This window comes from Rissa tridactyla, chromosome 14 (assembly GCF_028500815.1).
Source record: "Rissa tridactyla isolate bRisTri1 chromosome 14, bRisTri1.patW.cur.20221130, whole genome shotgun sequence".
Taxonomy (NCBI): Eukaryota; Metazoa; Chordata; class Aves; order Charadriiformes; family Laridae; genus Rissa; species Rissa tridactyla.
This window is the reverse complement of record NC_071479.1, coordinates 11,346,747-11,359,204: the sequence shown is the minus strand read 5'-3', so window position 1 is coordinate 11,359,204 and position 12,458 is coordinate 11,346,747. Positions and strand designations below refer to the sequence as shown.

At 47.6% G+C, this 12,458-nt stretch overlaps 1 protein-coding gene across 4 annotated transcripts in view; it reads left to right on the top strand.

Moving 5' to 3' along the window:
• NSMF (NMDA receptor synaptonuclear signaling and neuronal migration factor) overlaps nt 1-12,458 on the top strand; it is a 48,001-nt gene that overhangs the window by 579 nt on the left and 34,964 nt on the right. For all 4 annotated transcript variants that reach the window (XM_054220909.1, XM_054220908.1, XM_054220907.1 and 1 more), the window contains exon 2: nt 8,353-8,414. In XM_054220909.1, the coding sequence (XP_054076884.1) occupies nt 8,353-8,414 (62 nt within the window). The remainder of the gene's footprint in view (nt 1-8,352; nt 8,415-12,458) is intronic.

Here is a 12,458-nt window from a genome sequence, read left to right as displayed (position 1 = left end):
CCGCCCCGGCGAACATCATCCGCAGGTTTTATTTGCTGGGCTGGCAAGGAGCAGGTCAGGAGTGGATTTGTAAGGGCTGGATGTTTCTAATCTTCGGGAATTGGGAGCGCGGTCGGTGTGCTCAGTGGTTTCCCACCGGCTGAAATGCCCTCTGCCTGTCCGAGGGCAAAGTCAGCAGCTTTCGTCAAGGGGTCTTGCACCTTTGAATGGAGATCCTACTGTGTGAAAATCCGGACCCACCATTTCTGCCCTCTCCGGTAGTGCCCCAAGCTGCTGCATTGACCACTTAAAAGATTTGGGTTGTGTATTGTGCCTGTTACGTTTTTATATTGCTCGTCCTACAGTGTAGAAATTCACTTGCTGTCTGGTCCCAGTGCTTTTCAGTATGAAACGTGGGAGATCCTAGAAAATCCATTTGCTGCTTGATTGTACTTAGGTTTAAAAAAGCTGTCGCAGATGAGCTTGGTTACAGTGCCCTTTGCCCAGACAGATGGAAAGGACCCTTCTCCCACGCTGCAGTGCAAGTGTCACAGCAATCACCTGGTGACTATTTGGGGGACATTGGCGCAGCGTTTGGCTGCCCCTACGGCACAGCTGTGCAAAGGGGTAGGTCTGTCAGTGTCTCTGCTACAGTTAATCTAGCTCTTTGCTGCTGGAAAAAAATAGGAAGAAATAAACTTTTCAGCTGCATTATATAACGGCTCCTTTGTGTTAGACAAAATTGCATTAGAATAACCCGGAGTCATGTGTAGGACTCGATCAGTGCTTCTGAGAGATCTCAGTCACCTCTCTGTGACTGTAACTCAGCGTTACGGCATCTCCGCTGTGCTGGGAGGAAAGGCAGTCCTATGGCTTGAAGTGAGGAGATCCAGGGATGTCTATATATTGCTGTCTGTTTGTGTTATAAAGAAATATGTCCTTCAAAGTCTGGAGTGCCTCTGGAGAAAGGTGTACGGGCAGAGCCTGGAACTTTTCCCCTTGTTGTGATGTACCCTGTTCATAACCAGTAACGAAACCGTGAGCGCTTGCAACGGCATTCAAAGATCTGGAAGTGGGATTCTTCCTGGCAGATGTCAGCCAGGTGGGTATACAGAAATGACACAAAATGCACCATAACTGTTGTAATGGGGTTCTGGGAGTAGGATTAGACAGCCAGTCACACAGGCAACATAGTTGGTAATTGGTAAGATCTCAAATGCTAGTGTGGGTGTTTGGGAGCGACTAATGTGTGTCGAAAGCAATGGCTTGTTAGCCCACACCAGGATGGGCAGATGCTACTCAAGTAGCATCAACTGTGTAGAGTTCAGGAGGTGCCTCTGGGGTTCTGGTTTGCTGCCTGCTGTAACTGTTGCTGTTACGTGGAGCTCTGTGTTTCTTGGTGATGTGAATTGCGGTGGTTTGACCAGAAACATTAGCTGAGTGGACTTGGGCTGGGCAACATAAAGTCCTTGAGGAGTGTCTGGTCATGTAGACTATGGCACAGGTTGCTCTTATGTGTTGCCCTGTTCATGCCCTGCTCTAGAAATGCCTAATTGAAAAGCCTTTGGGGAGGGCAGAGAACTTGTTGAGGAGCTCCTTGCATTGCCTCTTTGCACGGAGAAAGTGCTGGTGGGGACAAGTGCTGCCGGTGTGCCTCCATCCTGCCGCTCCAGGCACGTCTCAGCCCCTGCCTCATGAGGGCTCTGCCACCCTCAGTATTTCTACAGCGGTGACGACCCACCTGCTGAAAGGTTTCCTCCAGGCTTCCTGGAGCACATCGCACACAGCTCCTCTGCTCTACCCTGGGTCCTCCTCCGTGTATCTCCCGTGTCCTTATGTGCAGCCAGGAGAGTCTGCAGGACAGTAGATAAGGCTACAAAGAGACTATTCTGTCCTTCCCAAGAGGGTTGGCCGTTGGGTCACCTGTGTGGGTAGCACTGCTGCAACGATCATGTCCCCCGCGGCTTCATGTAAGCAGCTGTGGGATCCTGTTCTCGTGCTGCAGCAGGAGATAGATGCCCTGGGATTGTTTCTCTGCACCTCCTGAGCTCTGCCCTGCTCGTATTTCTCCTGGCTTTTCTTTTTGAGAGAAAAAATGAGCTCCTGAAATTCGCTGCAAGTCCAAGTGCCCGCTGATGTATATTTATTATGTGCGGCTGAAGTGCGTGTGTGTGCATTTGGCTGTCTTACTGAGCAGGGACCATCATTTGTTTGTTGTCGTGAGTAATGTGATCTAAGCAGAAGGTGCAAGCTCCCTAGATTCTTAAATTAAAATCTCTGCAGAGCGACTCAGGGGAGTCTCCTGTCCCAGGAGAATTAATTAAGCTCCATGCAGTTGGTTGTGTGGTAGGTCCTTTTAATAGCTTCCTAGAAAATAATGGCTTAGTTGCTCTGTGCTAGCACTGTTGAGAGCATCTGCGGTGCTGCTAACTTTGGTCTCTGTGGTCTTGTCCTCTCCTGAGAGAGTTGCAGCAAACTGTGCACCGATTCCGTGTCTGGCACCCGGGAAGCGACTGAGGCTTAGTGTGCTGTCGCTGTGATCAGATTTGAAGTGCTTGTATGTGAGATCTCACTGTGGTACTGCTCTTTCCTTCCAGCGCGTTCTTTTTCGCCTTGCTGCTCCCGGGGCATGAGTGCCAAAGGCAAGGGATGACGCAGTTGTCCTTGAGTCATGACCTTGGTGCTGCCCCTCCGCTGGCGGCTCCCCGGCTGATGCGGTTTGGGCTTGTGCAGGTTCTCCTCAGGGTCCTGGCCTGCACGATGTCTGACACACGCTCCTTGGCTTCCTCAGCACGCTTTCAAGGGCACAGATGAACCAACGCCTTTAAAAATGAGCTCTCTTTGCCCTTGCTGCCTTGACGCCTACAGAACAGTACTGGCACCCCAAATGTGGTGATAAAGTAAGTCTTTTCCTGCGGCTCTGCTTTGCGTTGCTCTGGCCTACGGCTTTTCTTTAAGTGCATGTGACAGTGTGAGCACACAGACAGAAGACTTTTGCTGGGTGTTCCAGAACCATCTCTATAGTTAGGACAAGAAATATTTGAGTTGAGCGTGTGGTTCATCTTAGCCAATTTCGGGGCTTTGGTGTCTAGTCTAAGATAGCCCACAGAGAGATAAGAATTTGGTCTCACTCCCTCTCTTCTGACTTAGAGAGGGCTACAGAGTGACTTCAAACAAGGGCACGAAGTGTTAATTGCTGCGAAAGGGTAAATCTGACAAAATGCCGAGGTACTTGAGTGCATGCCTTATCCCAGGTTTTCTACTGCAAGACCAATTTTTGGCTTAGATCGGGGTTCTTCATGGAATCTAGATATGTTTTTTTTCCACTTACAAATTTTCCGGTGAGTGATATAAACTCTATCATGCTTTGATTACCTGTTTTAAGTTCTTCCTGCTCTGTCCTCTCTTCTGTCCAAGCTTGGTGACTACAAATTCCTCCAGGACTCTGGGGTCTTTGACTTCAAGATCCATTGCTGACATCCCATTTCCCTTTCTTGAGAGTGAGAATTGAAAATTTTAAAACTTAGAGTTAATTTTTTCCAGCTACCATCTCCCTACGTAGACATTTCAGAAAACTAATTTTTGTCAGGGTATTGTTACTGTTAGGTTTAAACAACGTAGGTGTCAGCGGTCTTTAATGGCTGAGGTGTTAGCTGTGGATATGCTGGCAGTGTTCCCCTCTCTGCTTGGTGACAAGAGCAGGATTGCAGCTGTGGGAGGACGTTAAGTCCTGATGATGAAGGAGGTCTCTTCTCTCCTGTTTTCCTCAGATGCAGCACTGTCAGATGCTGTCACAACAGATTCCTGCTGCAACTCCTCTGGGCATTATTTCTGAAGGAACACTAGAAGGTGGTGGGTGTTCTTTATTTTTCCGTGTAATACTCCTGAATAGTCCAGGTTTTGCTTAGCTTGCTGCTGTGCTCTAAATGGAGTTATCTCAGGTCTTTCCTGTGTCTCTGAGTGTTTCGATACACATTTATTCCCTCAGTTCAGCGTCAGTTCGGTGGATTGCATAAATTTGTGTGTAGCAATTTCTCATAGCTGCTAGTATGCATCAAGGCCCCTCTCATCCTGTTGGTGTGATTATTTCAGAGACGTGAAGGCTATTCCATGCTCATCACGTTGTAATTGAGATCTTTGTTATTTGGCGGCTTTCCTCCTTCTAGCAAATGTACCTCTAGATCTATGCTTCTTCACAAAATCTCACTCAGTTTCTCTTCCAGACCTGAGTCCAGCTTTGACGCCTAATGCGCAGTGAGGACTGAAAAATGCCCTCAGAAGGGCAGCCGCTTTTGCTGCCTGTGTTGTGCTGCCCCATCCACCCTCCATGCTCTTGAAGTCGTTTTGATGGAGAAGCAGCCGGAGAAGATGGTGGTGTTTTCTCTGAGGCAATGGCAGTCTTGTCTGTACTGGTTAGACTCAGTGGCGCAGCGTACCAAGGTTGTGGTCCCTGGTTGATGTTCTTTTGTTAAATCGGGCTGTGCTGACTGTGTAACATGCAGGTCTGATCTGCTACTAAAATGAAAGCCTCTCTCCAGATGAGTCAGGGCTAAACTTGTCGTGTCATTAGCTGATTACCTCTCAGTACTACCTGCTCATTTGTATGCGGCTTTTGCAGTGTCATACACTCAGGGTTATAGCTCATCGGCCCGTGTATCTGTAAGGCACCTTGTACTTCATCACATTTATGTGAAACAGGTTTCCTTTTTTATCTCTTGCCAGTTAAATTATCCTGAGGTGTCTCTGCTCTGAGCCCAGTTGAAGGGTTCTTTGATGCCATCAGGAGGCTTGATGGGACTTGAACCGCGTTGGGCTGTGGTAGCGGAGGCAAAACTGAGCTGAGAAAAAAGCACGATTGTATGACTTGTATCAATACAGTGCATTGATAAAAGAAATAGAAAAGAATGGGATGAAGAGAGCAGCTACCATGTGTTTGAATTTTGCTCTGGCTTTATTTTGACCAAGTCAATGGGTGGTCAAGGAGAGGGGGTAAGTGGCATGTTAACGATACGGGCAGAAGCTGGTAAACTGGGGTGGCTGTGAGCACAGTGAAGGCAGCGAAGGAGCACAAAAGTCTTGGCAAGGGGAGACTCGGCATAAGGAGCTAGTGTGGCCAGCAGAGTCCCCTTGGCAAAGGGCACACGCAGACATCTGTGGGAGATCAGCTGAGGCACAGCCAAGGAGAAGCCGGTGGCACTTGGGAAGCAGGAATGTAGAAGGGGACTACTGAGATAATAGGCAAAAAAATTAGTCTGAAGTTTGCAGTGTAATTGGCTGGAAAACCCCCGCCGCACATTGTACTGTGCAGGCTTCATTGCGTTATTAGCTGTTGCTAGTTAACTGTGATCAAGCGTCCACGTTCGTTTGCTCTTAAGTTGGCCTGCAGCGTCGGAGAGCAATGGAAGTGGAACAGTAGTGACAGAACTGCAGGTTCAGCCTGGGCTGGGCAGCAACGTTTTCGAGTAGCAATGTGCTCCTTGACCGTACTTCTGACCAGCGAGGAGAGGGCTGGGTATCGCCTGTTCTCCAGGAGCTCTGGCGGTTCGGGTTTTATCCTCCGATCTCATCTGCCTGGGGAAACAGGAGAGCGAGGTTAGAGACACTGCAGCACCTTTAAAGTAGGGCCCTTAGTCTGAGTGACACAAGGTGGGATGGAGGGTGGCGGTCCTTCTGTCTGGCTCCGTGTTAGCCATTTGCAGTTTGGGTCTTAGCAAGTGCTTGATACTAATTCTTTGAGCTGGTGGTTTGCAAGCTAAGGGTGAAGTATTGGTTCAGATTTTAAGGCAGACAGATCGGCTTTGGGCCTTGGCAGAGAGATGAATGGAGAGAATGATGTATGAGCTAACGTGCTCTTGGAGCTTTTGAACTAGTTACAGACTAAATTTTGTCATCGTATTTTAGCATTTTTGTGTAAATCACCGTGTTCTCTCACTGATAGTTTGCCTGAGACTTGCTTGTTGTTATTTTTTTCTACATGGAGTGACTGCTGATGCACAAGAGAAGCTTCAAAGTCCTTGCCAAGGGTGTAAGTGCCCTATTTGTGAATTGTGTTGATGATGCCTTGCAAGGGCAGGCGTTTCCATGGGAAGCCTTGGAGTCACAGAGGTCTTGGTGGAAAAGATCTTTTAAGTCTTGAGCCCAGCCATCCGCTCAAAGTGGAGCTGTTGCCAGTGCTACGTGAGATCAGCCGTGGCTTTGGCTGAGCCATAACCACCTCTAAGATGGAGTGCGGGAGTAGCTCAGGAGCGCTCTTGCAGCTTCATAGCCTGATGTTAGAATCACAGAATCGTTTAGGTTGGAAAAGACCTTTACAATCATCAAGTCGAACTGTTAACCTAAAACTGCCCAAGTCCACCACTAAACCATGTCCCTCAGTGCCACATCTACATGACTTTTAAATACCTCCAGGAATGGTGACTCAACCACTTCCCTGAAGTTGCCACCCTCCACCTCCCAACTTTACATTTGTGTGTCCCGCATTTTGCCCAGACAGAATGATAGTGGGTGCAAGCAACATCCACGAGGCATTTGCCCCCCTGTATGGGTGAACCATGATGGTCATCTCTTTGTTCTTTGTAGCGGGGATTGTGTGCTAATTGTGCAGTTCCCCAATGTGACAGCCTCTGTGTGACCATTTCTGGGACTGAGGAAGACAGTTTGGGCAACTGTTACCCCAGACTAGTGTCTAAAGGTACAGCCTGGTACTAGACAGGCAAGAATCTGGAAACAGAAAAAACCTCAGCACTTAATGTTAGCCTGTAATGACGCAGAAGGTTAAACCTTGCTTCTTGCATAGCTCCAGCTGCACTGCTCCAGAGCATTTTGCATTTGGCTGTGCTGAAGTTTAGTCCCAGGGAGATCAAATTACTCTTTTTTCATCGTTCGTATCGATCCCCTGTTGCTGGCTGTGGATAACAAATGGACTTCCCACTCCTTCCAGCTCTAGTCGCTCCGGGAGGTATATTGTAGCTTTGTTAATCTTTTCCATTTTGGGAGGAGGTGTGTAAAAGCAGTGGGGGGAAAATGCTGGCTACACGGGCTGGGATATGCTGCTGCATCGGGTAGCAAAGCAGAAAGTTGTTTTGGAGGTCAAAGCCATTTTGCACTTAGATGTTTAATGGCCGTTATGAGCGTGGCTTTTTGTGGCAGCATGAGCTGGAGAGGGATGTTCTGAGGTTGAGCACCTCTTTCAGAGGAGGATGATGGTGGGCATGATGCCTTGATATGGAGAGTCTTCCCTGTTGCAGCGGGTCTTCATCTCCTCCCCCAAGAGCTGCTGGTGTGCTTGCAGGCTGAGGGTGCTTGGCTGCTGGGGTTTGTTGGCCTGGCTTGCCAAGGAGGTGGGTGGCTGTTCCACTCACTGTTTGCGAGCCTCAACCCTGGACTGACCGTTGGCAGATATCAGCCTGATTGCGATGCTGCAGACCTTGGAGAGATCGTTCTACAAACCTGGAGAAAACGGATGGCTGGGGAAAAGCTTGTATTAGCTCTCTTGAGTCACAGGTTTGTGGGGTACAGGAGAACAGGCACAGCAGCAGGATTTTACGAATGTTCTGGTAATAGAAGACTGGAGATTATCTTTAATGTATACCAAGGAATGCATGCCTTGACCAAGGATTCCTTTCCTGTGTGTGTTGAAAGCAGAAAGCTTTTCCGTGGTTGGAATATTCATAGGTTTGCTCTCTTATGTAGGCCTTGATGTGGGATAAGGGTTGAGCTCACCCTGCCTGATTGATTCTTAATATATTTCAGTAAAATCTCAGTCATCCACAGGACTTGAAATCCATCAGAGAGTCAGGAATTGCTTTTGTGGGGTGTTGTGGGGGTCTCTCAAGTAAGGTTGTGCAGTTGGTGCTTGAGAGCGTAGGGTTAAGGTGGGTGAAATGGGTGTTAGCATTAATGTCTAAGCTGTGGTAGCTCACGGAGAGGAGCATTCAGAACCAGAGTAGAAGGCTGGGGTGGTGGTTGGGACTGCCGTGGAGATACTTTCTTCCCTGGGCTGCCAAAAGAGGTTTAACTTAAGGTGGTTGGAGACAGTGGTCCAGTTCCTATGTGCATCACAGAAACAAGACCCAGTTTAATGCAGGTGCGTTTCAATATTTCTTTCAGTTTTAACAGAGAAGCTAAAGACTAAAATAGTCCTGGCCTTGTAGTCCAACTCTGTTTTCAGCTTTGGCCAGGGGAAAACGGAGGTGTGTTAACCAGGAAGCCCCCACTGCTATTGCAGCAGGTTTAAATTGGTGTTACCTGAAGGTGAGGGAAAGGCAAGAAAACAGCAGTATATTGAACTGTTTTTTCTTTCTTTGGCCTTTAACCGTTACCCATCTCTTTCCTTCTCTCCTTTCCTGCCTCCTGTGGTGCCTGGATGCGCAGAGCGGCAAGGGCTTTTGGAGAATATCTTTCACAAAACCATCCTGAAAGTAGAAACGGCTCAGGTAAGAGAATTGACATGCCTTGTTTATACCCGTATGTGTGTGCACCTATTTATTAATAGACCTTAAAACGAAAGTGCATTTATTTATCATAAAGGGTTAGCGTGAGATCTCATCAGCAGAGAGACGGGAGGAGTCACCTTCTGGATCCGTGAAGCCCCTGAGGAGAAAAGGCAGTTTGGTGACTCAAGGGTTGGGTGGGCTGTGTGGGGACAAGTTCAGTTTTGGTGGACAAGTGCCCTGTCATACATTCACCCCTAGAGCTGACAGGGGTGACTTCCAAGAGTCCTTGGAAGAAGTTTCAGCTGGGAAATGAAAGACTGCACTGCCCAAGGCTTCTGCACTGGCTTGTCGCTCCTAGGCCTTGCTTTCACTAGGGAACGGGAAAAAAAAAAAGTGAGTTCCAGTGTGTTGTTAACTGACGCGCTTAGTGTCTGTGCAGCAGTCTGTCTTTGCTGGCAAAGGTAACCTCTGGATTTATTCCCGGCGTTTCCTTCAACAGGGGTTAAAACGAGGTTTTGTTTGAGGACACCAGCATGTGCTAGCTATTGTGTTAATTATTTAGATGCAGAAATTGCCCTCAGCCTATGACGCGTTCTGCTTGATGGGCAAGAGACCATGAGAGAAACTCACTTGACTTTGAACATGGCCGTGTCTTCTCTGTGAGGAAAGAAAACATTTTGCAGACGATAAATTCACTACGAAACCTATAGGAAATGCTGTGGAATGTACAGAAAATCCTGTGTGAACAAGTAGCACATTGTTCTGTAGCATTGAACTGTTTTGCAGGGGATAAGGTTATTAAATAGAATGTGATGTAGAGTGATGTTACCATTTTAGGTAAACTGTGTGTGTTTAATTAAACCTCTATAGGCAGGAAATGCCTCTTGCTAAAAGAACAAGCCCAATCACACTAGTCTTTGACAGCCGTCTGAATGAGTCCCTGTGTTTTTTCTTGGATCTGTTCTAATGACCTTCAAGTTGTCCTTGGCTGAATTGTGCTAACTTTGTGAATGGAAGGGCTTTAAAACTATGTACTGCAGTTTTCTTTGATTTTTTTATTTATTTTTTTTTTCCAGGCATGAGAAACTCCAGTGATACATTACTTAAATTATTTGGTCTACCACCCATGGTGGTAGGAAGGGATGGGAAGGAAAAGGGAAAAGGCTGGGTTTAATGCAGCTGAGGTGGAGCGTCTGTGAGGCAGAGGGAAGGAAGGGGTTGTACAGACAGTGCAGAGACAGGCCGGGCAGGTCTGAGGAGGCTTCCCAGAATGGCAAAAGCATCCTTTTGTGGCCATTTTTGCAACTGCTTCCGTCATCTGGAGTCTGCTGGTCCTTTTCTGTATTCCCCCACCCCAGCTTCCAACAGGGAGAAGAAGGGTGGTCTCCTGCTCACTTTGTAGTGCCCTCACAGTACGGGGGCGGGGGGGGGGGGTCACATTAAGGCCAGATATAGAATCTCTGATGGAGATGAGCGGAAATGGCAGATCTGTTCGGCTGCCTGAGACCGGGGGAGTCCTTGGCAAAGCCAAGGAGCAGGAGCCTCTCTGATGCGCGCTTACAAAGCTGTTGTTTGACTCAGCCTTATGGGTGCTCCTAGTGCTCGTTCCTCTCTCTGACTGTAGGTAAGGAGAACATGGAAACAGAGCTGGTGTGACTCCTGGATAATGTGCTGTTATCAGGGTCCCCACACCAGTGCTTAAATGCTCTCTGTGCTTGTAACATATCCATACGCTCTCCAGCGGAGCCTTTTCCTACCCACTGCCCCCGTGGTGTCTCAGGCTGAGATTGTATTTGAATCCAAGCGAATTTAGTTGCCACAGGTAAGAATCAAGCAGTGAGAGGTACGCATGGATATACCACAATCCTTATGGGATCCTTAAGTATTGACTTGGAAATAAAGTTCCCTAGAAATTACTCTAAATGTTTATAGAAGAGAGAAAAAAAGAATCATCATTTTTTAAGTCATCTTTTGAAATTCTTCAGTGTATAATTTAACACAGTCTGTAACGTTTCTTTATAAATAACCATGGCAGGAAGGTTGCTATCCTATAAAAATGTTGACAGTAGAAAATTTGGCTCCCTTTTGTTTGTCCCAGTGGTCCAATAAGAGAGAAGTCAATTCTTTCCTTCCTGTGGAAATTCTCTATATCTCAGGATCACTTTTGCAAGTTTCTGAACGCTTCACCTTTGGCTCAGCAGAGCGCTTAAGCAGTGTGATCGGCCTCATGCAGTGACTCCAGTGAAACAAATGAAGGGCCTCTCCTACATAAGTGGAAGATGTAGCACACCTACAGAAGTACCTGAATCTGCTCCAACTCACCAGCTTGGCTGAAAAGAGCAGGGAGATGTGGTGTTAGGGCTGTACAAGCCCACGGGTATCCTGTAGTTAAATTCCTGCTTGCATGTGTTGCTGCCTGAGGTCCAGAAAGCTCAGCACACTGAAGAACTGATGCCTCGGTCCATGTACGTCACTGTTCAAGGAAACCTGGGCTTTCACCGTGAGTGTTTTTTACCTGGTGGGACAGGCCTGCTTTCCGTTGGAATAACCCCAGCTGTATACGTGTGTGCTCCCTGCACTGCCGGCAGACTGCAGCTGGGATTAAGGCTCTAGTTGATATGGGAATGGAAGGAGGCAGGCCTTGACTTCAGTAGTTCATAGTCCAGGAAAAAAAAATGGTTTAAGAAAAGTTTGATGAATGCATTGAGGGAAAATGGTTGTGGTCTTTGAGGAGCAGGAAGGTGGCAGAGCCTTCAGTGGGACTGTGGAGGCCTAAATGGAGGAGGGAAGGGCAGGATCCTCCTCTTCTGTGGATCCAGGAACTAGAACCCTCCTCTCTCCCTGTGAAGGACAATCCTCATGTGGAAGATGAGGTGGGTGTGAATCTTTGGGATGCCAGCTCTTTTGCTGATTTGCCTCTAATTCAACTCCTCGGCAGAAGGGTGGAGCTCTGTAACACCCCTGGCAGACACAGGAGACACCATCTGCATGGAGATGCCAGGTGTGCAGAGACAGCCCCAACTTACTCGGTTTCTGCTGCACTTTGCTCTCTGAGGATCGTCCATTTTTTTTATCTTTAGAGTCTCTTGACTCCAAGGAAAGGAGGTCGTATAAAGGCTTTTGCATCCCACCTCTTACTTCGCATTCCACAACTGATCAAAGAGCTTCTTCTTTGGTGGTAACTTCTACACCCCAGAATTTATTTCTGGTGTCTCTTCTGGAGAGCTTGTGTGTATGTGTGTGGCAGAAGGGCTTTGAGAAATTGGGGAGTGGCAATGAAGAACTACAGAGGAATTGTATATCAGCATCACGCTGCTATGTCTGAGTGTTTTAATGAGGGGTGAGTTATTTGCAAGGCTTTGTTTACCTTCTGTTTTCAATAAAACTGCAGTCTGTCCATGCTCTGTTTCCTTCAGTAGGGCAGTGTGGAGTTGAACATCAGCAGGAGGTAAAGAGGATTGCAGAGTACTGCGGGGTGTACAAGTAGTGAGAAGAAGGTGAGGGAGAGTATTTGTTGTTGGTTACAAATACTGATTCTTCCCGATGTGAGGCCTGAGAAGTTCATGGCTCAGAAATATTGTGTGACTGTCCCTCTGCAATGCTTCGGTGTCTTGTTCTGGAAGGAGGTTTTTTTCAGATGACTTGAGAGGTACATTTACTTCTCTGTCGCCTGGCTCAGAGTGCTCTCCGCCATGTTCTGTGAGGTTACAGCAGGCTGATGGCAATACGGATTTTTCTTCTCTTTGTTTCTCTTTTGGAACACGGAAGCTGCCTGGTGACGGAGTATGAGTTGTTGGCAGAGGATGAAAGGATTGTCCCCTTGGGATCACTTGGATTTTTTTTCTCCCGATCTTTAAGATATTCTGAGGAATTAGAAAAAAGGGAGGATTGGACTCTGCCTTAGCTGGCGGGACACGGATCTGTTAAGGAAGCTGGTGCCGAGGTGGTAATTCACCTCCTGCTCTCTTCCTGCCTCTGTTCATTGCTGGCTTATTCATGCAGGCTGAAGGTCGGGGAAGGTTCCCAAGAAGAGCACTCTCCCTT